This window comes from Balaenoptera musculus, chromosome 11, assembly GCF_009873245.2.
Source record: "Balaenoptera musculus isolate JJ_BM4_2016_0621 chromosome 11, mBalMus1.pri.v3, whole genome shotgun sequence".
In the NCBI taxonomy this organism is placed as follows: Eukaryota; Metazoa; Chordata; class Mammalia; order Artiodactyla; family Balaenopteridae; genus Balaenoptera; species Balaenoptera musculus.
In genome coordinates, this window is record NC_045795.1 from 59,398,861 (window position 1) to 59,424,112 (window position 25,252).

At 41.7% G+C, this 25,252-nt stretch overlaps 1 protein-coding gene across 6 annotated transcripts in view; it reads left to right on the top strand.

Annotated features, from left to right (window-relative positions):
* ULK4 (unc-51 like kinase 4) overlaps nt 1-25,252 on the top strand; it is a 541,913-nt gene that overhangs the window by 417,974 nt on the left and 98,687 nt on the right. For all 6 annotated transcript variants that reach the window (XM_036870501.1, XM_036870500.1, XM_036870504.1 and 3 more), the window contains one exon: nt 1,472-1,657. In XM_036870501.1, the coding sequence (XP_036726396.1) occupies nt 1,472-1,657 (186 nt within the window). The remainder of the gene's footprint in view (nt 1-1,471; nt 1,658-25,252) is intronic.

The following is a 25,252-nucleotide window of genomic DNA, read 5'->3' on the forward strand; positions in this document are numbered from 1 at the left end:
ATGCCGCGGAGCAACTGGGCCCGTGAGCCACAATTACTGAGCCTGCGCATCTGGAGCCTGTGCTCCGCAACAAGAGAGGCCGCGATAATGAGAGGCCCGCGCACCGCGATGAAGAGTGGCCCCCACTTGCCGCAACTAGAGAAAGCCCTCGCACAGAAATGAAGACCCAACACAGCCATAAATAAATAAATAAATAAATAAATAAAAATTAAAAAAAAATATAGGTAATAACAAGTGTTGGTGAGGATGTGGGAAAACTGGAAACCTCACGCATTGCTGGTGCTAATGGCAGCTTTGGAAAACAGTCTGGCAGCTCCTCAAAAAGTTACACATAGTGTTATCACATGACTCAGCACCTCCACTTCTAAGTATATACCCAAGAGAAACAAATACTTGTCTGCACGAAAACATTTGCACACATGTTCACAGCAGTGTTATTCATACTAGTCAAAAGGTGAAAACAACTCAAATGTCCATCAACCGATGAATGGATAAACAAAATATGGTATATCCATACAATGGAATATTACTACATAATAAAAAGAAATGAAATACTAATACATGCTACAGCATGGATGAATCTTGAGAACATGCTAAGTGAAAGAAGCCAGTCAGATAGGGTCATATTTTGTATGATTTCAAGTATCTGAAATGTCCAGAATAGGCAAAGCCAGAGAGACAGAAAGCACGTTAGCACTGGGCAGGGACTGGGGGTAGAGAGGAAGAGATGACGTGAAGGTAACGGTTACAGGGTACAGGGTTTCTTTTTCAGGTAATGAAAAAATTCTAAAATTGGTTCTGTTGGTGGTTGCACAACTCTGAAAAATACTAAAAACCATTGAATGGCAGATATACGTTAAATGACTGAATTGTATGTCACAGGAATTATAGCTCAACAAAGCTATTAGAAATAAAATAAAACTTTAAACATTAAAAGGTTAAAATGCTTATGGTATGATTATTATTTCATAATATACCTTTTAATACAGAAACAATGCTTTCTCTCTGCCTGTTTAGTCAATAATGATTTGGAAACAGACAAGTTCAAAGTGTTTCTTAATATCGTCTAGAAAGTGGATTTTCCTAAACAAGTTAAGTAAACAAGAATGTAAGGGTTGTGCCTCGGAAAAATCAAACTGTTTCCACATCTATAGATGCACATACACCTGTATGAATATATGCATATATACATATGCATATAAAATATATGTTGGTCTTTTGCTTGTCACAGGTCATTCATCACTAGGGATTAAAGAAAGGACTGCAGGATTTCCTTCTGATTTTGTGCTGTTAGCCTTGTTTGAGTTACTGTATGCATTTTGAAAAAGATCCATTCAAAAAAATACTCCTTTAATTCAACTTTATACTCAGACTGACATTCTACCCGTTACGCCAAATTTTACTGTGGTTCTTGAGGAATACCAACACCATCTTCAGTTAAGCTTAAGTCATCCAATTTATTAATTTTCAGCTTCCTAACGAGGATCCTGAAATTTTTGAAGTTTCATCCAAGTGTCTGTCTATCCTGGTTCAGTTGTATGGAGGGGAAAACCCAGACAGCCTGTCTCCCGAAAATGCAGAGAATTTTGCTGATTTACTGACATCCAAAGAGGACCCGAAGGAGCTAAAGCTTCTGTTGAGGATTCTCAGAAGAATGGTGAGTCCACACAGATACTGGGGCTTGGGTGGGCGGCCTCAGTGGCGGCCAGTAGACGGGAAGTAGTCATTTTCTTCGACCTAGTTTCATTAAAGAACTCCCAGTTACCTTTCCCCGTAGTCACCTACTGTTAACATTTATCATAGTCTGCATATCTACCTGCATATACAAGTATTTTTCCTGAACTGTGAGAGAGTAAGTTAGACACATTGTCTGCTTACCCCTTAGTATGTGAGTGTGTATTTCCTGATGAAATGGATGTTCTGTTACTTAACTACAGTTATCAAAACCAGGAAATTTAACATTGATACAAATCTTTTACTCATCTGCCATCTGTATTCCAGTTTTGTCAACTGTCCCCATAATGTCCTTTATAGCTTGTTTTCTGGTGTCGAAACCAGTCCAGGATCATGTATTTTAGTAGACGTGTGCCCTTAATCTGGAATAGTTCTGCAGCCTTTCTTGGTCTTTCATGACATTTCTGAAGAATGGGCCAGATGTTTTGTAGACTCTCCCTCAATGTAGGTCTCTCTGATGTTTTCTGGACAATTGGATTCAGGTAAGCCCCAGAAGAAATACTGTGTTCTTCTCAGTCCATCAGATCCGGAGGCTTATGATGTCTGTTTGCCCTTTACTGGTGATGTTAATTTTGATCACTTCATTAAATCAATGTGTTGTTGTTATTTTTAAATTTTTTAATGGTTGCAAAAGGGAGATTTTCAAACTTGCAACGTTTCTAACCCCCAGGATGGTACTGTAGGAAAAATTTTCCCTTTCGCCCCATTTATTTTTTATTTATTCTATTTTATTTTATTTTTTGGTGGCGTTGGGTCTTCGTTGCTGCACGAGGGCTTTCTCTAGTTGCAGCGAGCGGGGACTACTCTTCATTGCGGTGCACGGGCTTCTCATTGTGGTGGCTTTTCTTGTTGCAGAGCACAGGGCTGTAGGTGCGCGGGCTTCAGTAGCTGTGGCTCACGGGCTCTAGAGCACAGGCTCAGTAGTTGTGGCGCACGGGTTTAGCTGCTCCGTGGCATGTGGGATCTTCCCGGACCAGGGCTCGAACCCGTGTCCCCTGCATTGGCAGGCGGATTCTTAACTACTGAGCCACCGGGGAAGTCACAGGTACAGAATGACAAAAGCTTGGGGATATTGACCTCACATCTGATACAATTAATTTTATAGCCCCATTTATTTTATTTTTAAAAATATATATAGCTGATGTTTACTTGAAAGTACTTTTGAAGACTGACTTATTTTCTTTTTACAGTAGATCTTGTTCTGCTGCTTTCGAAGGCCGTTATTTACAGCAGCTGTTGTTGAAGTTAGTAGAGGAGTGGAGGTCCCGTTAGTCTGTGTCATGTTCTGGCTTGTCAGTCTGTGTTCACTTCTAGATCCAATTATCTTGAGGGGTCCTTTGGCAGTGGAGGCTATGGATGCTTCAGAGAGTTGCCTTCAAGACAATTTTTATGCTAGTTTGATAGACAGCTGCAGTACGTGACCCAGCTAAATCTACACAGCACGTTATGGGTGACAGAACTAGAACAGAGATAGAGAGTTACCCCCCTCGCTGCTACATTATGCTTTTGTGCAGCCAGACCTCCCAACCGCAGCAATGCTTCCTGTCTAGTGGAGTCATTCCCTGAATAACCGGATGATGACACAATCTAAGCAAGCCTCCCAAAGTGTAGGATAAATACTTCTGGGGACAGTAGATCTTGCGCATGGTACTCCAACCTAACACTAGATGACATTGAATCACATAGTAGGGCAAATATTTCCTCTTCCATTTTATTTTGATCTTTCTGATGATTTAAGGTGAAAGTCTCAATTTGCTACTACTGTGTCTTTAACACCTCTCAAATCCTTCAGAATGTCCCTTTTTAACAGAGAGGAAGCCTCTCAGGTGACTAGCTTTTTCAGTAGAGATACGATATTTCTTTCAAAAAATAGTTTTATTCATTTAAAAATGGTGAGTCAATGTGAAGTCAAGTACTAGAAAATACGGTAATATGAGTGATATGTACGTGTGGCAGAATCGTGTGTTTGGTACAGAATGACAAAAGCTTGGGGATATTGACCTCACATCTGATACAGTTAATTTTATAGAGATTCGCCATCTCGTATTTGAAAATCTTAGGGCCAGATTTAGTTTGGAATTTATAATTTTCAGATCTTTTTGGCATGGTGCTTATACTATATATGATATGACTCCATAGCAGTCACCTGGGTGGTACCGTCGTCAAGCGTGGTAATATTTCTGCTGCAAAGTGTGTGAACATTCACACCAAGTGGGTAAAGAAAAACTATGTGTGACCCCATGTGGGTTAGGTCCGGTTTTGCCACCAAATATGTTTTTGAACCAAACTTAAGAAAAAAAGTTTTGATTTTCAGAGCTTTCTAGATTTTAGAATTGCAGAGAGATTATGGACCTATCTTTGGAATAAATTACATCATTTTAAAAAACCAGGTTAATTTAATCATGCAGGAAACAATTAGACCCCAACTTGGTCAAAGTAACCAGACTACACCATCTTTTAGTTAATTTTACTGTCTGAAATGATTTCCTTATAGTTTCTGACCTGCCACATATAGGGCCAGGTAGGTTTTGTTTGTGGAAGAAAAGTTGAATCCAAGTGACTTTATCTGTGTATGTGAAAATAGAAGTAGTTTCTGGTGCTGCTCATCTGTTTTGTTTTTTTTTTTAATTGTAGTAAAGTAAACATAATATAAAGTTTACCAGCCATCTGTGGTAAGTGCTTTATAATCTTCTGCAAACTTTCTAAATTACCCATGGATGGGTCAATGTTGGGTTCAAGTGATGCAAAACACACAATCAGGGATTCTGGGCCTTGAACTTGCCTATCCTGAGGCTCGGTTCTGCTTAAACTTAGTACTGAGTTCAGTACGTTTGGAGAAAACAACAGCAGATGACCCAAAGAGTTGTATGATGCCAGCGCCCACTCCCGGACTGATGTGGTCCTTCCCCTCTCTCTCTCTGAGTCCTGTCCTCACCTCCGTGGTTGCCACTGTTTTGTAACTGTCAGCTTACCGTCTGTTCTCACCTTCACATTACCCTTGTTCAGGGTAGTGATGTGGTCTTTTTCAGCGTGTTATAGTGTCTAGCCCATGAAAGGTTGTCAGCAGATGATGTTTCTAACTGTGTTAAGGACTTCTGGTGAATTATCTCATTGAATCTTCACAGCTACCTTAGCGGTCAGCTCCAGTGATTGCTTCCATTTATAGGTTAAAAGCTAAGGCTCAAGGAGCTTGCGTAACACTCCCAAGGCCACCAACTAGGACTCGGCAGAGCTGGGACCAGCCAAGCTGAACTGACCCTAGCTTGTGCTCTTGCCAAGTAGCTAGGCACCTTGCTGCTGCTCTGTCCAGTACTGATCTGGACTCTGAGGGCATTCACTAAGCTGAACTTGTCTGAATTTCGATCCAGAAGGCACCTAAGAGATTCATTCTTTCATTCATGGGAAAATAATAGAGTTATTACTATGTGCATCCTCTACACTGGGGGAACTAAGACAGTAAGATATGCTCTTCCTGCTGCCTGTTCTCAGGGATCCCTAACTGGAGCGAGAGAGAAACGCCAGCTTCATTATAAAGCAGAATGCAATCAGTGCCACGCTAGAGGAACCAGCAAAGTTCCACAGAAACAATCTCCTTTGGGGAGGACATTGGCCGGGACATGGTGTTTCAGCAGAGTGTAGAAGGATGTGTTGGTCATCCATGCATGGACCAGGAAGAAGCACATCCTGAATAATGGCCCCAAAATCCACAGGGCTAGACTGACAGACATAAGAAATGGACCAGGAAAGGCCAGAGGGTACCAAACATTTGAAGTTTGGACACCGTTGTTAGAATTAGGAAGTTCTGGTCTCTGAAACCAAAGGACAGTGGTAGCATCTCAATTGAATTCAAATTATGTTTACAGTGAAATAAAGCTTTCTCACAGTGCCCGGCATGTAATTGGTATTTATTAAGTATCCACTGAGCTGAGTAAGAAATATCTATAAAATCTCTTTTTGTTATTGGCAATTGTTCATTTTTGCTCTTCAGTGTATATTGTGAGCTCATTTGAGTGCTTTGTAGATGCACAGGCCAGAATGAGAGGGACCTTAAAAGGCATTTAGTTGTTCCCCAGTCTGATGCTTCAGTCCCCTCCACACTATCCCTGCCAAGTTTCTTAGAAGGGGGTGAGATTGGATAGGTAGATGCATAGAGGATGGGAACCTGGGAGATAGAAAGAATGTGAGCAAAGATTTCCTGTGATTTTAAGAGGGCTGGCGTCTCAGGCTCTCCTCGATGGCCTGGGGGAGCCAGACCTGATAGAGAGGCAGGGAGCAATTTGGTTTTGTTACCTGAATCAGTAATTGGATTAAGGAGGCTTGTTAAGTGCAGCCTTCTGATTATAAGAAGTTAAGGAGGGAAAGATAAGCTCTTTAAGGACCCACCTCAAAGGACATTTATTAAGTGCACACTCCTTCTGGGAGCAATTCTTTTTTTTCTTAATTGAGGCAAAACTGGCATATAGCATTATATTAGTTTTAGGTGTACAAGATATTTCTATATATTGCAAAATGATCACCACAGTAAGTCTAGCTAACATCCATTGCCATACATAGTTATACATTTTTTTCTAGGATTTACTTTCTTAGCAACTTTCGAATATACGATGCAGTATTATTAACTATAGTCACCATGCTGTACATCACATCCCAATGACTTACTTATTTTATAACTGGAAATTTGTACCTTTTAATCCCTTTACCCATTGTACCCACTTCCAGCCCCTCACTACCAATCTATTGTCTGTATCTATGAGCTTGGCTTTTTCTTTCCGTTTTTTTTTCTTTTAAGATTCTACATAAAAGTGAGACTATGTGGAACTTATCTTTCTCTGTCTGACTTATTTCACTTAGCATAATTCCCTCAAGGTCCATCCATGTTGTCACAAATGGCAAGATTTCTTTTTTTTTTTTTTTTTTTTTGCTTGCACCGGGTCTTAGTTGCAGCAGGTGGGCTCCTTAGTTGCAGCTCATGGGTTCCTTAGTTGTGGCATGCGAACTCTTAGTTGTGGCATGCATGTGGGATCTAGTTCCCTGACCAGGGATCGAACCCGGGCCCCCTGGATGGATGGAGGATGGAGTCTTATCCATTGCACCACCAGAGAAGTCCTAAGATTTCATTCTTTTTTATGGCCAAATAATATTCCATTATGTGTGTGTGTGTGTGTGTGTGTGTGTGTGTGTGTGTGTGTGTATCAAATTTTCTTTATCCATTCTTCTATCATTGGACATTTAGATTGTTTCCGTATCTTGGCTATTGTAAATAATGCTGCGGTGAACATTGTGGTGTATATTTCTTTTTGAATTAGTGTTTTTGTTTTCTCTGGATAAATACCCAGAAGTGGAAATGCTGGGCCTTATGGTAGTTCTATTTTTAATTTTTTGAGGAACTTCCACACTGTTTTCCATGGTGTTTGCACCAGTTTACATTCCTACCGACAGTACACAAGGATTCCCTTTTCTCCACATCCTCGCCAACATTTGTTATTGGTTGTCTTTTTGATAATAACCATTCTGACTGGTGTGAGGTAACATCTCCTTGTGGTTTTGATTTGCATTTCCCTGATGTTTAGTGATGTTGAGCATTTTTTCATGTACCTGCTAGCTATCTATATATCTTCTTTGGAAAAATGTCTATTCAGGTCTTCTGCCCATTTTTTATTCAGATTGCTTTTTTAAAATTAAGTTGTATGAGCTCTTTCTATTAATATATTTTGGATATTATTCCCTTATAAGATATATGATTTGCAGATATTTTCTCTCATTAGGTAGGTTGCCTTTCATTTTGTTGACGGTTTCCTTCACTGTGCAGAAGCTTTTTAGTTTGATGTAGTCCCACTTGTTTATTGCTTTTGTTGCCTTTGCTTTTGGTGTCAGATCCAAAAAAATCATTTCTAAGACCAGAGTCAAGGAGCTTACTGCTTATGTTTTCTCCTAGGAGTTGTATGGTTTTAGGTCTTATGTGCAAGTCTTTAATACATTTGGAGTTAATTTTTGTGTGTGGTGTAAGATAATGGTTCATTTTCATTCTTTTGCATGTGTTCAGTTTTCCCAACACCATTTATTGAAGAGACTGACCTTTCTCTATTGAATATTCTTGGCTCTTATGTCAAAAATTAATTGAACATATATACATGGGTTTATTTCTGGGCTCTCTATCCTGTTCCATTGATATATTTGTCTGTTTTCAATGCCAGTACCATACTGTTTCAATTACTATATCTTTGTAATATAGTTTGAAATCAGGGAGTGTGACGCCTCCAGCTTTGTTCTTCTTTTTCAAAATTGCTTTGGCTACTTGGGGTCTTTTGTGGTTTCATACAAATTTTAGGATTGTTTGTTCTATTTCTTTGAAAAATGCCATTGGAAATTTGATAGAGATTGCACTGAATCTGTAAATCGCTTTTGGAGCATTTCTAAAAACAAGAGGGTTCTACTCTGTGAGACTGTCTGTTTTTAAGCCCTGATTGAGGAGTGCCTCTTTCCCCAAAACTGAGCAAACCAGGATGATTTCAGAGAGGGCAATCCCAAAATACCCTTGGCCCTACAGTTTCTAAGGCCATGTAGTGAGCCTGTCTGTGACCGGTAAACTGTGGTTATTAGAGAGCCATCTTAGGAATAATGTGGCAGATTCCTCCCTATGAGTTACACAAAAGGCCCTTTCTTGAAATATCTGTTTCAGCTCCCAATCTTGTGACTGTAACTTTCTAAAAGCAGAATTTTCACTAACAGATGAAAGAAATAAGATGTTTAATTTGTGCTGATGGGGTTGGGATATGTTTTGCCCCTAGGGTACTCTTCCTTATTTAGTCTGTATTTAGAACATGAGAAAACGTTGGGGAAACCTGAGAATTTAATTATGTACTGTAATTTACCAGGATGTGTGGTGGTTTTATAATTAGACTTTGTACTCTGGCTTTAAAAATGTGATGGAGATCCTTCCGGTTGCTGCCAGGTTTACCTGTCCCTTAAACTTGATATCAGTGGGAGTTTTCTCAGGGTAATGATCGTGGATCAGCTGCTTGTCTCTTAATTAAAGCTAGCTTTACTCCAACACTCAAAATATTGACTACACACAAGCCATCACAAACTTGTTCTGTAAAACTGACTGCTCTCTGAAACTGGAGCATGGTCATAACACGCTGAGGTTGCTAACTCCTTTCACCTGCCCGCTCACCCATCTACCTGGTACAGCAGAGGTGGCAGTAGTGGGACTTGGGCTCGCTCTCTGAGGGTGATTAGTATTAAAGATTATTACAAATATCCATCCCTTGGGGACCCTTGACCCTGCCACTTTCAGAAAATCTTGCCATGCTCACCACCATTTTTCTTCCAAATTCTCATGTAGGTCCCCTGGTCCTTTCCATTTTCACCATGACAGCAGAGATGTTGTGTTGCTGAAAATCAGTGTAATAGCATTTCTTCACATACAGAGTTTTTAAAGCTCTGAAGAGACCAAATGAGGAAACTAGGAATTCTGCAGCCATTCTTTTTCTATTTTAGGAGCAGGATGAGTTGTAGATGTAGAGTCAGAAGGGACCTAATTTCTATTAGAAAAGTAAAGAACTATTCCTTGAGGTGTAACAAGAAGGCAAAATGATACCTCTCCCTTCTAGCTTATTTTTCTCATAGTAAGGCCTTCTTTTCTTGACTTGTTTTCCTAAAGGGAAAAAAGTGGGGAGATTGTTGTGAAGCCAGTGAAAATTTTTAGAGAAACACTATGTACCCAAAGGAGTAAAAAGCAAGTGTAATCAATTTTTGTGAAATCTCGTCCCTTAGAACGTTTTCCTGAGACTCTGAGAGGATGCTCTTAGGAGTTTCCAAGAGGGATCTTTCCCTGAATCCATACACACCGTTTATTGTTACACTGGATGAGCATCTATGCCCGTGATTGCCATAGGACTCACAAGTTAATTGGGAACTCTTTGATTAATTTAGTTGTATCTTTCCAACAAAGAAAAGAAACATCTTGCTGAAAAATTTTTCCTTAGTTCCCTGAGAAAACATTCCTGAGATTTTCAGCAAGACAAAATCAGGAAGCTTATGGCCAGTGGAATAGGGTCATTTACAGCCAGTCACTCTCAAGACCGAAACTTCTGTGTTTCTGTGAGTGAAGCCACATCCACCTCAGAGAGGGAGTATGTGGATCTTTGCCGTGGGTTTCCTGAGGATGTGCAACATGTCTCATCCCTTTGAACATGTCTCATTCTCCCTCACATTTCCTAGGTGCATCTGCCCTCTCCTCTGCCCGTTCCCACATGGAGGCGCCTCATGGTCAGGCTGGGCACCTTCCTGTCCTCCTTCTCAGTCTGATGTTTGTGGGCCCTGGGCAGCATAATTTCCCTTCTGTTTTTTTTTTTTAATATTTATTTATTTGTTTGTTTGTTTGTTTGTTTATTTATTGCTGCATTGGGTTTTCGTTTCTGTGCGAGGGCTCTCTCTAGTTGTGGCAAGTGGGGGCCACTCTTCATCGCGGTGTGCGGGCCTCTCAGTATCGCGGCCTCTCTTGTTGCGGAGCACAGGCTCCAGACGCTCAGGCTCAGTAGTTGTGGCTCACGGGCCCAGTTGCTCCGCGGCATGTGGGATCCTCCCAGACCAGGGCTCGAACCCGTGTCCCCTGCATTGGCAGGCAGACTCTCAACCACTGTGCCACCAGGGAAGCCCCCCTTCTGTTTTGACTTCTTATTTCAACAGATTCAGCTCCCTACCTGCCTCCTGAAATTCTTCTGCCAGATAAAATTTGTTCTCTAACGAGCCCTTTCCTCTTTCCGTTCCCATTGCCATGGATGGTATCTTTATCCACCTTTCTATTATGAAAGATTCCAAAACCACACAAAAGTTGAAAGAGTAATATGATTGAGAACCTGTGTAATCAAGAATTATTATCAGAATTGTTATCATTTCACCATATTTTTCAAGTCTCCGTATATACTTTATTCACACAAAATGTTGTCACCCTGATATTTTTTATTTCTACGTGTGTGTTTTAAATCACGTGAAAGCAAAGGAATCATGACACTTGGCCCAATAACATTATCACACCCAAGAAAATTAATAACGATTTATAATATCATTAATACCCAATTCATGTTTAATTTTCCTAGTTAAAAAACGACTTAATAGCTTTTTAAAAAAAAAAAAAAGCCATGTTCCAGTCAAGGCTCACATACTGAATTTGTTCTTTTCTTAGTCTCCTTTAATCTAGAAGAGTCTTCCTGCCTTTTTTTTCCCCTATGAAATTGACTTTTTGGAGAGTCTGAGTCAGTTGTCTGGTAGAATGCCCAACAGTCTGAAATAGTATGAATATTTCCTCACAGCATTTTTGGTCACAATATCTCATCGGTAATGGCCCCTAATCTTGTATCCCATCAGGAAGCATATGGTGCTAGGCTGCCCCACTTTCAGTGATGCTAAGTTTGATCTCTTGGCTAAGGGGTTATCTTCTGCTTCTCTCCATCAGGTAGATACATGTTTCCCTTTGTGATTACTAAGTAATCCTCACAGAGATGCTTTGGCACTGTGTGAATATCTGTATTCCCCACAACTTCTTAAAGAAAAGGGTAAAGACTATAAAAAATGGGCCAATGGTGATGGAGCAAAATAAATAGTTAATTTTTAAGCATTAATTTTTAAACTGTGGAAAGGACCAATCTGCTATCCTTGGGAACAGGTATCCCTCAAAAAGAGAGAAGACCTACGGCTTTCTTGCATAATATTAATTTGTTGAGAATCTACCCATTGTAAATTATAAGTAAACAGCTAAGGGTCCTTGGAATTTGTTTTATGTTCTGTATCCTCCTCATGACCAAGGAGGGGAAGAAGCTTTGAGGGATCATCTATTTATTCAAACTTTGAATATTCCCATTTATAGGTACTTATTATCTGGTTCAAATGATAGTGATTACAAGTAACTGTGGAGTTTTCCTGATTCTTCGTGATCATTCTGACCATCTTCAAGCCCACTGTGCAGCTGTTGCTGTGCAGAATGCTCTAGACTCTCTTGGTAATGTGGGATTTCTTTAATGACATGCTTTTAACAAAACCATTCTTAAAATAGTGAACATTCAAAGCATGTTAAGAATTAGGATGAACATGTTTGAGAAATACTTCCTTGTGGATACAGACAGCAATGAAATTGCTCTGGAGGACCTTTCCTTAGGAAGACCTGTACTAAATGTTTCTAATTTTTGTATTTAAAAGAATATTTTAAATGCAATTTTCCTTTGTATAATCTATAACAATTTTAATAAATGAATTCTGTCCACTAAAAGAATAGTTAATGTCTACATTATATTCATAGGAATATCTTCCTTTCCTCAAAAGGATTGTTTTCAAGTTGTTATTACTGTATATGACAAAGAACCAGAGTTGGGTTTTGGGTTTTCAGTTTTTAAATAATCATGGAAAAAGCTAAAGATAAAAAAATTTCAGTTGATATTTTAGATATTTATCTGAGAGAGTATTTTAAATTCAAGCCATTAGAAAAGTTTAATTTAAAGGTGAATTATGACCTCTTATTGTTGTTTTGTATAAGCAAGTGTTTTGAAATTGATCAACAGAAATACTTGACCAAGTTTAGGTATATGATTTTGCAACACAGGGGTTCCTTTTTGTTCTGGAATAAGTAATACTGGAAAACTAACCACTTCACGTAAATTCACTTAAACTGGCCGCCTAACAACTGTGGTAAATAATGACAAAATGTGTGGCTGGGGCTTGATCTCAAGAAATAAAACTGAAATTTATTTAAATGCATTGATTTTGTCTTTTAACAACATTATGAAGACATTCTTATAATGGGTTACTTCGCATTTTGTAAGCCTGTGCAGAAAAAGTCTTCGCTAAGAGTGACCACTCACTCAGCAAGTAGTTATGCAATGCCTGCTCAGTGCTGGGGATAGAGCCGTGAACAACACAGACTAAGATCCCTGCTCTGCTGGAGCTTACCAGGGAGAGTGAGATGACCACTGCATTTATTAAATAAACTACTGATATTTTAGATAGTAAAAGCACTAAGAAGAAAAATATAGAAGGAAAGAAAGATAAGACGTACAGTGGGACATCTGCAGCTCTGGATGATGTGACCAGGGAAGGTCTCACCGAGATGACATCTGAGTAAAGACCTGAAGGAAGCCAGGGGGAGATTTGGAGCAGGACACACTAGACAGGGGACAGCATTTGCTAAGTCTGCAAGGCAGGTGCCTACGCAGGGTGTGCTAGGAACCCCAAGGAAGCCAGTGTGTCCAAAGCAAAATGAGCAAGGAATAGATATGTAAGACCTGAGAGAGATGACAGAGAAGGGTTTGGTGGAGGGAGGAAGTTATCCTTGCAAAGACCGGCCTTCGTCCTGAGTGAGACGAGAGCCTGTGGAGGGTTTTGAGCGGAAGGGCGAGGCGATCTGGCTGCCACGCTGAGAGCGGTCATTGAAGTGGGCGAGGGGTGAGAGATGCCAGCAGGTTATTGCAGTCCTGGGGAGTCCTGGTCATGGCTTGGAGTGGTTATATTTTGGATAAATCTTGACAGTACAACCAGTGGAATTTGCCAGCAGATTGGATATGGGCTGTGAGGCAAACAGTAGTCAAAGATGATTCCAGTTTGGGCCCAACCGAAAACCTAGATGGCCAGAACTCAGGAGGAGCTGGTCTGGGGGAAGAGGGGAAATCGGGAGCAGAGTTTGGGACACATTATGGGTAGATGCCTGTCAGCCATCCAAGTGGGAATGTCTAGTTGGCCGTTGGATCTACAGGTCTGGAATTCCAAGTGAGAGAAGTCTGGACTGGAGGGAGAAACGGTGAGAGGTGGTGATCAGAACGTGGGCTGTTCGAATGGGGATTCTGGAAGGCCGCCAGTTAATGGCAAAAACCAGGTCTAGAGTAAAACCACAGGAGTGAGTGTCTGAGGTGTGGAGGAAGACAGGGTCATGGGAGGGAAAGCCAGAGACCTGAGTGGTGCTGGAAGGACCCTCTCTATGGACGGCAGTATTACCAAGCGCTGTGACAAGAGTGGCACTGGGGACAAGGACAGTGAGCTGGGAACCCGGTGACCCACAGCTGCAGCAGGAAGAGTAGCAGGCGCTATTCTCTGGCGACATTAGGTTTAAAGCTGGGGGGTTATGGAGGAGAGGTGGGGAATGGTCAGGAAGCAGCAGGGAGAGCCACGGAGCCATCTCCGTGAATAAGGAACCCGAGAAAGGGCTGTACAGAGCACTGTGGGTGTGAGCCCAGGGGAAGAGGGGTGACCTGGGAGACCTGGGCTCTGCATTGTGATCAACGTAAACTAGGATGAAGTGTGGGTGCTGGAGACTGGTCCCGACTGAGATTGCGCAGACAGGATGCGTGAGGCTGTGAGCAAGAGGCAGGGACCCTGCTGGTGCCTGCAGAGTTCTGGGCCTTCTTCTGACTCTAGCCAGGACAGAGGTGAGCCCACGTCTCTCTGCCCACGAGAATCAACAGAGGGCTGGTCTTACTCTGAGTGTGCAGAACCCATCCGAACCCTGCCAGGGCGCCCTGTAGCTGGGCCCTTTCCCTCCATCACATTGGGCTCTACCAGCAATTCTAGACATTTTTGTGTGTCATCTTTCACATTATCAAAAGTGCACGATGGCACATTATAACAGCCTTCATATCTAACCTTCTCAGCATCATCATAAAATGTGGTCTTTTTTGGAAAACTGTTTAAGGTCTTCATTAATTTTCCATTGCTATTCAAATTAGTATTCCCCTTTGAAGTTCCTGCCCTTTCTTCACACTTGAAGAGATTTTCCTCTTCTTTAGCTGGTGACCATCCGGTGTTGTCTGTCTGTCAGACCTTCCCTCTTCAAGGATTTTGTATGTCTGCGTCTTTATTTCCTGTCCTACCCCTAGGTTCATCAGAACCATTTATTTTATTTTATTCTTTTTAGATTCCATATATATGTGTTAGCATACGGTATTTGTTTTTCTCTTTCCGACTTACATAGAGAATGGACTTGAGGACACGGCGGGGGGGGAATGGTAAGCTGGGACGAAGTGAGAGAGTAGCATGGACATAGATACACTACCAAATGTAAAATAGCTAATGGGAAGCAGCCGCATAACACAGGGAGATCAGCTCGGTGCTCTGTGACCACCTAGGGGGGTGGGATAGGGAGGGTGGTAGGGAGGTGCAAGAGAGAGGGGATATGGGGATATATGTGTACGTATAGCTGATTCACTTTGTTATACAGCAGAAACTAACACACCATCGTAAAGCAATTATACTCCAATAAAGATGTTAAAAAAAAAAGACTTTATGTAATTCTTCCACCATTACTGGCAATGATTTAATGAAATCCCATATCTTTTGTAAGATTTGAATTTTCTCTTTACAATTGATTTCTATATCACAGATACGCTAATGTAAAAAAACCAAAAAAACATTGTGCCTAGGCCTGGCTGAACACTTTGTGTGTGTGTGTGTGTGTACATGAGAGAGAACCACCCATCAATTTATCAGTAAACATATTCATGCCCCAAGTTCCTGGGGGCTGGGTTTTTGAAAATAAAAATTTGGGTAATAAGAACCCTTTGCCACTCTGTAATCACCCTTTTAGCTTAGCAAATCTGATGATCCCACATTCAGGCATAGTTTCTGCTTAAGAATTTGCCTTTAAAATTAAGCATCACAATAAATGACCCTTCTGATCTATGTCAGTAGACATTTACTTTGATCTTTCAGTGTTTTGATTTGTGGGGTGGATGAGTAAGCCTGAGCAAAACCACACGATCTCTTTCTAGTATTTCTCCTTAGGACTTCAGGAGACGGATGAGGAGGTTAGGTGGCCGACATGTGGGGTACAGAGACCAATTCTCATTGGCATCTTAGGGAGTTGAGCCAAAAATCCTAGACCAGTATCTCAGGGGTTGTTACTGAGACCTGTCATAACTTTTTCTGTTTCAGGGATTAGCTTTTTCTAACACCACGTTTTCTAAAAGAAACGTATTGAAAGTGTTCCTGAGAATTATTTCCCGTAGCATCTTGCTTTCCTATTTCAGTTGCAAATATGCCACTGTCATGACCCTCCTGGAAGCAAATAATGGTTGGGACTCTCATTTCCAATTATCCTCGCCTCCCTTCTTGATTTATACACAGAACAGATTTATCCTTTCTTCAAAGAAAGTTGTTACGTTCTACACAGTATAATTTTTTTCAGGATATTAAATACCTTTATTTACTATAAACTGATAGTACTTTCTTTCTTTAAACCCCAAGAAACATTGTAGGTTTCATTAATTGGGTCACAAAGATATTTGGTTTTAAGTACCACAAAAGTTTTGATGCCATTTGCTTCCTTTTAAATTCCTTCATTATTATGTCAAGAAACAAAGTCTGTTTATAAACTCCACATGGACTTCTTGTGTGATGGTTATGAGAAGGTTTTAATGAAATTTGAGAGTGTCTCTAGAGATCACAGATCCTGGGGCCTTTAACATTACTGTGTTGCTTAGCAACCTGGAAGTCATTTCATTTCCAGGCTCTGTAATAACATGATATACTTTTCTTTGCCAGTCCCTGATGAAAATGTAATGGAAATAATCCCTTTCTAAAGGTTGCACTCCATGAGTGGGTAGCGACATAGATTTTTTTTTTCCTCTTTTTTCACCGTCTGGGCAGGTTTTTAATTCAGTGCACAAGCATTGTCTTCTGAATGTTGTACGTGACAGAATGAAATATATTCTAAGATGATATTCTTAAAAGGAAGACCTACTCTTCTGATATAATGATAAGAAATACCATAGAAGTTGTCAACATACATAAGTGTACTTTTACCATGTTGAAAAAAGGGTAAACTTATTAGTTGACCACCAGTTAATGCAAGAATGTCTGCTTACTCCTAGATAATTTATTAAATGCAAGTATTTGCGGGTATTAGGTCTTAAGAGTACAGTAAAACCAAATGCTTTTGAGTAATAGGAACAAAGCCAGTCTACATTAGTGAAAAGTTTGACTTATTGACTGCTTTTGAAAAAATATTTTTGTAATTTTTCTAAAGCAGTATTTTTTAATTATAAAAGTAATACACCATTTGCACATGAAGTTCATACATAGTAGCATTGTTCATAAGAAGTGGAAACAATCCAAATGTCTGTCAGCTGATGAATGGATAAATAAAATGTGGTATATCCATGCAATGTAATATTATTCAGCCATAACAAGGAATGAAATACTGGTACATGCTATCACATAGATGAACCTTGAGAGCGTTTTGCTAAGTGAAAGAACTTAGATGCAAAATGCCACACACCGTGTGTTTCCATTTTTATGAAATATGTACTAGAATTGACAAATCTACAGAGACAGAAAGATTAGTGGTTGCCAGGGGCTGGAGAGAAAAGGGAATGGAGAATGACTGTTAATGGATACGGGGTTTTGGGCAAATGATGAGAGTGTCCTAAAACCTATTGTGGTGATGGTTATACACCTTTGTGAATATTCTAAAAACCACGGAATTGTACACTTTAAAATGGTGAATTTTATGATATGTGACTTTGTTATAAAAAATTATAGCATCCAAAAAAAAGGAATATGACTTGGGAAATATATAAGAGTAAAAAGAAAATAATGTCATCCTTAAATTTATAATCCATACATTACCATAGTTAATGTTTTATTTCTTTCTAGACACACACACGACATATATGTATGTATGTGTATATACATATGCACATAAACACATACACATATATTGACATACATTTCTAAACAAGTTAAGATTTTAAATTATGATGGTGAAAAAGTTCATGTGTTTACCTTGATTGCCTCCCAAAATCATTGAAATGATCAAAATAAGTATAAAAATAAGTGAAAATGCACAACCTCACTGGAAACAAGGAAAGGTATCAGCGATAGATGCCTAATTTGGGAAGTTTCTACAAGACACAATTAGTTTAACAGAAAGACTCTTCAGAATTTAGGAAACCACAGACCACCATAGGGAAAGAAGCAGAAATGCTGAGACGCTCTGGAAGAATCCCAGGCTCAGGAACAGCAGAGGCTCAGAGGAAGGGCAGAGCCCAGGCCCAGCCCACACCTTGGAGCTGCTTACTGTGTGTGCACAGGGTCTTCCCTAGGGTGCCCTGTGGTGGGCACAAGAATAACTGAATTCCGGGCTGGGCTGCCCTGGTCCTCCAGAGCCATTGCCCTCCGCCAAAGTGGGTGCTCAACCTTCCATCCTGTTCCTTCTCTGAAGTTAAGTCTTCATTCATTTTTCTTACATTTCTCTCACTCACCCCAGGGCAAGGCTGCCCATAGCTCTCAGCCGCATCCTTCAGGAGCAACTTCCCCAAGGAAATCAAAGCGAGATCTTACACATTCCTGAGGTACCAGTCCTCGCTCATTAGATCTTCATTTTATGAAAGATGGGCAGACAAAGAAGAATTGCTGGACATCTGAGGGAAGTCTGTGGCCAAAGAGTGGCCACAGGTGAACCAGAAAAGCCAGTGGCCACAGGAAAGAAAATATAAGAAAGAAGACTTAAAAACAAATTCTAATTAGTATTCTCACAGAGACTTCAAAGATGATCGCATCCGTAAAACAAAACATGACGTTCCAATTTTAAAACCCAGTAGAGGGATTGAATAATGGAATAAACGGACAAAAGCCAAATGAATTATTTATGAAACCAACCTGAAGAATTCTTTCTGAGCGCAGAGTGAGAGAAATGTTAAGAATTGTGGCAGATGGGTCCAGGAAACCACACAGCTCTTTGTGGGAACAGTATCTTAGCAGGTCTGGTGATGCACACACATTCAACACCCTCCTGGCACAGAGAAGGTGATGGAACCCTCAGCCGTGGTATGTGGACAGTTTCCCCACACCCTCCACAGGAGAGCACTTTGCTTATAGGGTATGTGCCTAAGTGGATATCTATTTTCCCTTCTTTTTTTGTCTTAAATGAGGCAAGTGTTAACGTTTACTGTGATGTGAAGAAGTTTTCACTCACAGCAGGCCCTGATAGGACAGCTAGATTTTCCAGACCAGATACTGAGATGATTCAGCAAAAGGCACTTTTAAAAAATTGAAGTATAATTGATGTACAATGTTATGTAAGTTACAGGTGTACAGTATAGTGATTCATAATTTTTAAAGGTTATACTCCACTTATAGTTATTTTTAAATATTGGCTATATTCCCTGTGTTGTATAATATATCCTTATAGCGTGTTTTGTGATAATGGTTTGTACCCTTTACTCCCCTGCCCACTGGTAACCACTAGTTTGTCCTCTATGTCTGTGAGTCTATTTCTTTTTTGTTATATTCAGTGGTTTGTTCTATTTTTAATATTTCACATATAAGTGATGTCATACAGCATTTGTCTTCCTCCGTCTGACTTATTTCACATAGAATAATACCCTCCAAGTCCATCCATGTTGTTGCAAATGGCAAAATTTCATTCTTTTTTTATGGCTGAGTGATATTCCATTATATATATACACATACATACATATACATATATGTATGTGTATATATACACATACATACATATATATATACACACACACACATACACACACACACACACCACATCTTCTTTATCCATTCATCTGTTGATGAACACTTAGATTGCTTCCATGTCTTGGCTATTGTAAATAATGCTGCTATGAACATTGGGGTGCCTGTATCTTTACCCGTTAGTGTTTTGGGGTTTTCTTGGATATATACCCAGGAGCGGAATTTCTGGGTCATCTGGTAGTTCTATTTTTAGTTTTCTGAGAAACCTCCATACTGTTCTCCACAGTGGCTGAACCAATTTACATTCCCACCAACAGTGTATGAGGGTTCCCTTTTCGCTGCATCCTCGCCAACATTTGTTGTTTGTGGTCTTTTTGATGATAGCCATTCTGACAGGTGTGAGGTGATATCTTGTGGTTTTGGTTTGCATTTCCCTGATAATTAGCGATGTTGAGCATCTTTTCGTGTGCCTGTTGGCCGTCTGCATGTCCTCTTTGGAAAAACGTCTATTCAGGTCTTCTGCCCAATTTTTAATCAGGTTGTTTGTTTTTTGGATGTTGAGTTGTATGAGCTGTTTATATATTTTTGGATATTAACCCCTTATAGGTCATATTATTTGCAAATATTTTCTCCCATGCAGTAGGTTGCCTTTTCATTTTGTCGATGGTTTCCTTTGCTGTGCAAAAGCTTTTAAGTTTCATTAGGTCCCATTCGTTTATTTTTGAAAAAGCACTTTTGGATTCAGAATTGAGTCTAGTGAAAATACTGAAAAGTGCCACCTTGGGCATAGTTTCCTGGTGTGATGGAGTTAACAGGACCTCCAGGCCCTTGCTACTCCAAACGTGATCCCAGACCTTCAGCAGCGTCATTACTTGGAAGCTTATTTGAAATGCAGAATCTCAGGCCCCACCCTATGCCTGTTGAGTCAGAATTTGTGCTTTAACGTGGTCCCCAGGTGGTTCTAGAGGTGGTTCTAACATGGTCTAGAGGTGGCTTCTAAAAATCCAGGATGGGTGGTTAGCAGAGCCGTAAACAAGATTTGAGCCTGAGAGATGCCCTTTTCAGAATCCAGTGTGTCTTTAGCCAATTCCAGATACTTTCAGTTATGTTTGCTGGGAAGGCGACTGGAACTCTTTTTTTTTTCTGAGACTGGAACTCTTAATTTGTGTCTGTCCATTTATTTCTGGAAGACCTACTGACATCAACTTCTAAAAATCTTTTTTATTTCTTATTTTAATTTTTCTCTTATTTGAAAATGATGACGACATTCAAATCTGATGTAACTGTTCAGGGTTTCTGTCTCTAAAGGCTATTTTATCTAGCAAAGAATTCACAAGGGGAGAGACTTTGAGCAACACCAGGAGAGAATTATCAGGAAGAGAATACTGATTAAATAAAGCTGAGAAACAGGCTAGCAGAAGGTAGGAGAGTTTTTTTTTTAAATCTGTTAAAATGGTAATATCCTCCTGCTAATGCATTAATAATGCAGTAGCAAGGGCACAGCGCCCAGCTTGGGGGCTGGCGGAGAGCAGGTGGGCCAGCATCGTTGCTGACCCATCAGTTCAGGTGCAGAGGCTGGGACATGGGGACAGGGGAGCACTGAGTGAGCCCTTCTGGACAGTCAAGCACCAGTGACCGGATTAAGGGAACACACTTGGACACGAACAGGCAGGTTCAGACCTCACTCTGTCCCTTGTCTGCAGTGTGTCCTTGGGCAGGTCACTTAACATCTCAGAGCTGAGTGCTAATTTACCTGGTAGGGCCCTTAATAGAGGATTACAGGAGATAGTTACGCAAAGGGTTTATCATAGTGCAGTGCATCCCTTGTCACAGCACAGAGAGAAAGCCACTGATAAAAGACATACGTACATGCGCACACACACAGATACATATTTTGGAAATGCCAACTGTCTTCATAAATATCCGGGATCCAGGCATACATGGCTACCAGATTGTACACTTACATCCTTCTTATTTGCTCAGTAAAGGCTTTTTCTGGGAGAATGCACATCCTTCCTGTCAGGGATACACACCTCCTGCTGAGGGGTTCAGCGGCAGCCGAATGAGAACACATACCGCGTGATGCGCGTGTTTTTATCGCTTGCCTCTGCAAGAACCCAGAGCTCGGAAGTCAGCTTTCTTGCAGCCACAGTCAGATGTGGGGAAGCAAGCCTGGGCCCCAGCAGTCTCCCAGCACAGGGGAGGCCTCTGCTGTCTGCTTCGCTGAACTAGAGATCTGTCTCGCCCAGCAAAGCGCAGAGCAGTCACCAGGGCTGCTCATGACTTATGCATGAAGCGAGGTGATCCCATCTGGCCTCCCTCAAGGTCTTGACCCTTCCTTGGCCCTTCCCTGCTGCCAGCACATAATCCTTAACCCCTGGGGAACCAGAGGCCCGTGGCCAATTACTGTGGGCATCTCCGTGTGCCCCCCAAGGAGCTCCTTGTGCCTTGTTAGGCTTAATTGCATGGCCACTGGGAGCTGGAGCCTCCGGTGTGGGTCTCATCAGTGGCCCCGGGGCATTCTGAGGAAGGGCAGCAGCGCTGGGAGAGTCCACTGCGCGGTGGTGCACGGGCTGGCGGCCTCCCTTACCACTACAAAGGCTGCAGGCTGGCAGGCTGGCGGAGGCTGTGTCACTGCACAGAAACCTCCCAGGGACAGTGCAGCCAGAGTGGGGCTCTGTTCTCGGGGGCTTCTGAGCCATCGTAAAGCTGGAATGTTCTCTGCTGCTAAGTGCAGGGACCCTCCACTTATTGTCACTGTTAATCAGATGACTCTAAACACTAGGAAACGGTTTTCTTCAAAGTTACTGTCTTTGACCACCCTCTTAATAATGATATAAAAGCCAACGTGTATTGGGTGTTTTCTCGGCTGGCCACTAAGCTGAGTCACTGACCTGGGTAACATTAGAGCCACCCTATGAGGGGAGATAGGAATACCCCATTTCCCCATTTCGGGAAACTGAGGCACAGGAGGCCCCCATGAGTATGTGGGGAATCTAGGATTTGAATCCAGATATTTTAATTTAACATCTTTAACCATCATAAGTAGTGTATATTGTTATCATACTTACTGCAAATAAGGAAGAAATTGTACACCTTAAACGATTAAGACGGTAAATTTTATGTTACATGTATTTTACCACAATTTTTTAAAATTGAAAAAAGGAAAGGAAGACTGGGCAAAATCCTCCAGGGACCTGTTTTTATAAATGTGTTGCTGGTGTGAATGTTCCTTACTGATCTCTGCTTTATCAGTAGCCTGAATATGTCAGTCTCTAATTCAATCCCAAATTCTAACTCTGTCTTCTCTCTTAAAATTGTCTTTTCTCAAAAAAAAAAAAAAAATCCCCAAATAATTTAGCACTGTCATACCTAGGAACTTTCTGTGTATTTCAGGCAGCAGTACTTGGAGGGGCTGCATTTTTCACGCTCTTTAATCCACAGGTCTATGCCTGTAGGACCTCACACCTGAAATGAATCATCTTACTATAATTAACCCTCTGCTGTCTGATCTGGCCCGAGAAGTGAGCTGTTCTGGTTCATTGAGGCATTCAACTGTTGGTGTCTCAGGAAACCAGACTGCAGTAAGAGAATGTTTATCAGCAAAACTCTTCTAAACACAGATTAATCTTTGCTTGACTATTTTGAGCTTTCTGAGTAGACAGTGACCTGTGTAATGTTTCAAACAGCAAAACGCCAAGTATAGGCTTACTCGATTATTTTGTTGTTTTTTTACAAGAAGGCCGAAGCTCTTACTTTATAATGATATAAATCCAAAATATAACCACCTTCCCTAGAAGCAACTCCAAAGCATTAGAATCTATCTTTAAAGATATTGTGGCAGAAACTTGCATGTAATACACATCTATTATATCAAAATTTGAGTAAGGTGCTGCATTTTATTATCATTATTGATATTACACACTCACACAGAAACGTGTGGAGAACAAAATAATAAAGACTCATGTAACCACCACCCAATAAGATGCTGCTTTGAAAAAAGGTTTAATCACACTAGGATATGAAAACTGATGGTAATGCTGTAATATAAAATAATCCCTTATAATGATGTATGTTCAACAGTACAGCTTTCCAGCTTCTAAGCAGTTTTCTGGAGTATATGCAACAAGTTCTGATGGATTCAGTTGCCCGCATCCTCAGGGGATGGCCCGTGTCAGCCCTGATCCCAGGAAAATATGAATTTGTGTCCCAGAGCACTTTTCAAACAACAGGAGAAGGAATTGGTACTTTTGATAATTTTGTCTATTTTTCCTGAGTTTTATCTCATCAAATGAGAGTTTTCTCTCAGTCGACTCTAAGTTTACTGTTTTCTCTTTCAAACCTTTTAAAAGATGTCCAAACCCATCATTTGTTTTTCCATCTTCTGTCTCGGCTAATGATTTTTCTTCACACTTCGCTGAGAAATTACATCAGGAGAGAACTGCCACAGGCTCCCACCCCGACATCGCCACCTCCCTCCTCTTCTGCGGGGGAGGCCAAGGCCTCCGTCCCCTCCCTCTTGCTCAAGGATGTGCCTCCAGCATCTGTGCCCTTTCTATCTCCTGCATCACAATGTTCCCCTCAGCGGGGTCAGTCGCATCAGTGTACTGATACGCTGTCACATCAGCCATCTTTAAAAAGGAGAAAACACTTTCTGTACCCATATCTCTGCCTAGCTGCCCCATTTCTCTCCCCGTCCCAGCAGAGCTCCTTGGGATCCAGTGAGTCAGGCTTCCGTACCCACCCCTCCATCAAAACGGCCCTGAGCATGGTGGCTTGTGAGCAACAGTTCTCAGCCTTCCTTTCACTCGGCCTTGGCACAGCTGGTGGCTCCTTGAGGAAACTCCTCCCTTGGATTCTGGGACGACACACTCTCTTGCTTCTCCTCCTGACACGCTGGCCATTCCTCTCGGTTTCCCTTGCTGGTCTCTCTAAACACTGCGGCGCTGAAAACTCCGCCCTAAGCCCACTCCTCTCCGTCTGCGTCTGCTTCTCAGGGAGCTCAGCCCGTGCCTTGCCTTTCCTGTCGTCTCCCAGTTTGCACCTTCAGCCCCCGGGGCCCCTGAACTTGAATCTGATAGCGTCAGCAGCCTGCTCCCCATCTTTGCTCAGCTGACCACGGGTATCTCGGATGTCCTGTGGCCTTCCTTCCCCAAGCCTGCTGCCCCGTCACCCTCCCCATCTCAGCCATGGCAGCTTCAGGTGTGTCGGGTCAGACCTTGCACAGGCGATACGAGTGCTTCTCCAGCAGGGCGGCCTTTGAGCGGGGCCCAAAGGAAGCAGGGGAACAAGTCACGTCATCTTTAACTTCTCCCCCTCTCGCTCCACCCCCGTTGTCCACACAGATCAAGAACCTGACCTTTTCACTACCACCACCTCCCCTGTGCTGATCCATCACCTCTCATGTCAATTATGATAACTGCCTGAGCGAGTCTTCCTGCTTTACCAGTGTCCCCGTCCCCGCCCCACAGGCTGTTCTCAACACAGCCGCCAGGGCGATCCTTTTAAAGCCCGAGTGAAGTACGGCTCCCCGTCTCAGAGGAAAGTCACGGCCCTTCCCTCACCTGCGAGGCTCTCACAATTTGGCCTCCAGTTCCGGCATATCTCAGCATCCCTCCTGCCACTTTTCTTCTTGCTGCCTCCAATCCAGACATACTTGCTGCTCCTCAAACACACCAGCCACGCTGGTACCTCAAGGCCTCTCTCTCTGGAAGATTCTTTCCCAATCCCACATGGCTTCCCGCCTCCTTTCAGGTCTTGACTCAGGTGTCACCTGGACCGAGAGGCCTCCCCTGGACAGCCTCAGTGAACGAGGCGCCCCTTTCCCTGCCTCCGTGCCCTCTGCCTCCTGACCCAGCTTGCTTTTTCTCCGTTACACTCATCGTTTGCTGGTGTCTTGTCTGTTTGCTTGTTTATTTTCTATTGTTTATCTCCGTCACTAAGATATAAGCACTGTGAGGTCTGTTTTTCACATCTTTTCTGTGTCCCTCGCACACAGAATTATACTGGGTCTGTGGTTTGTTTGTATAAATGAATGGTTTTTGTAAACTTT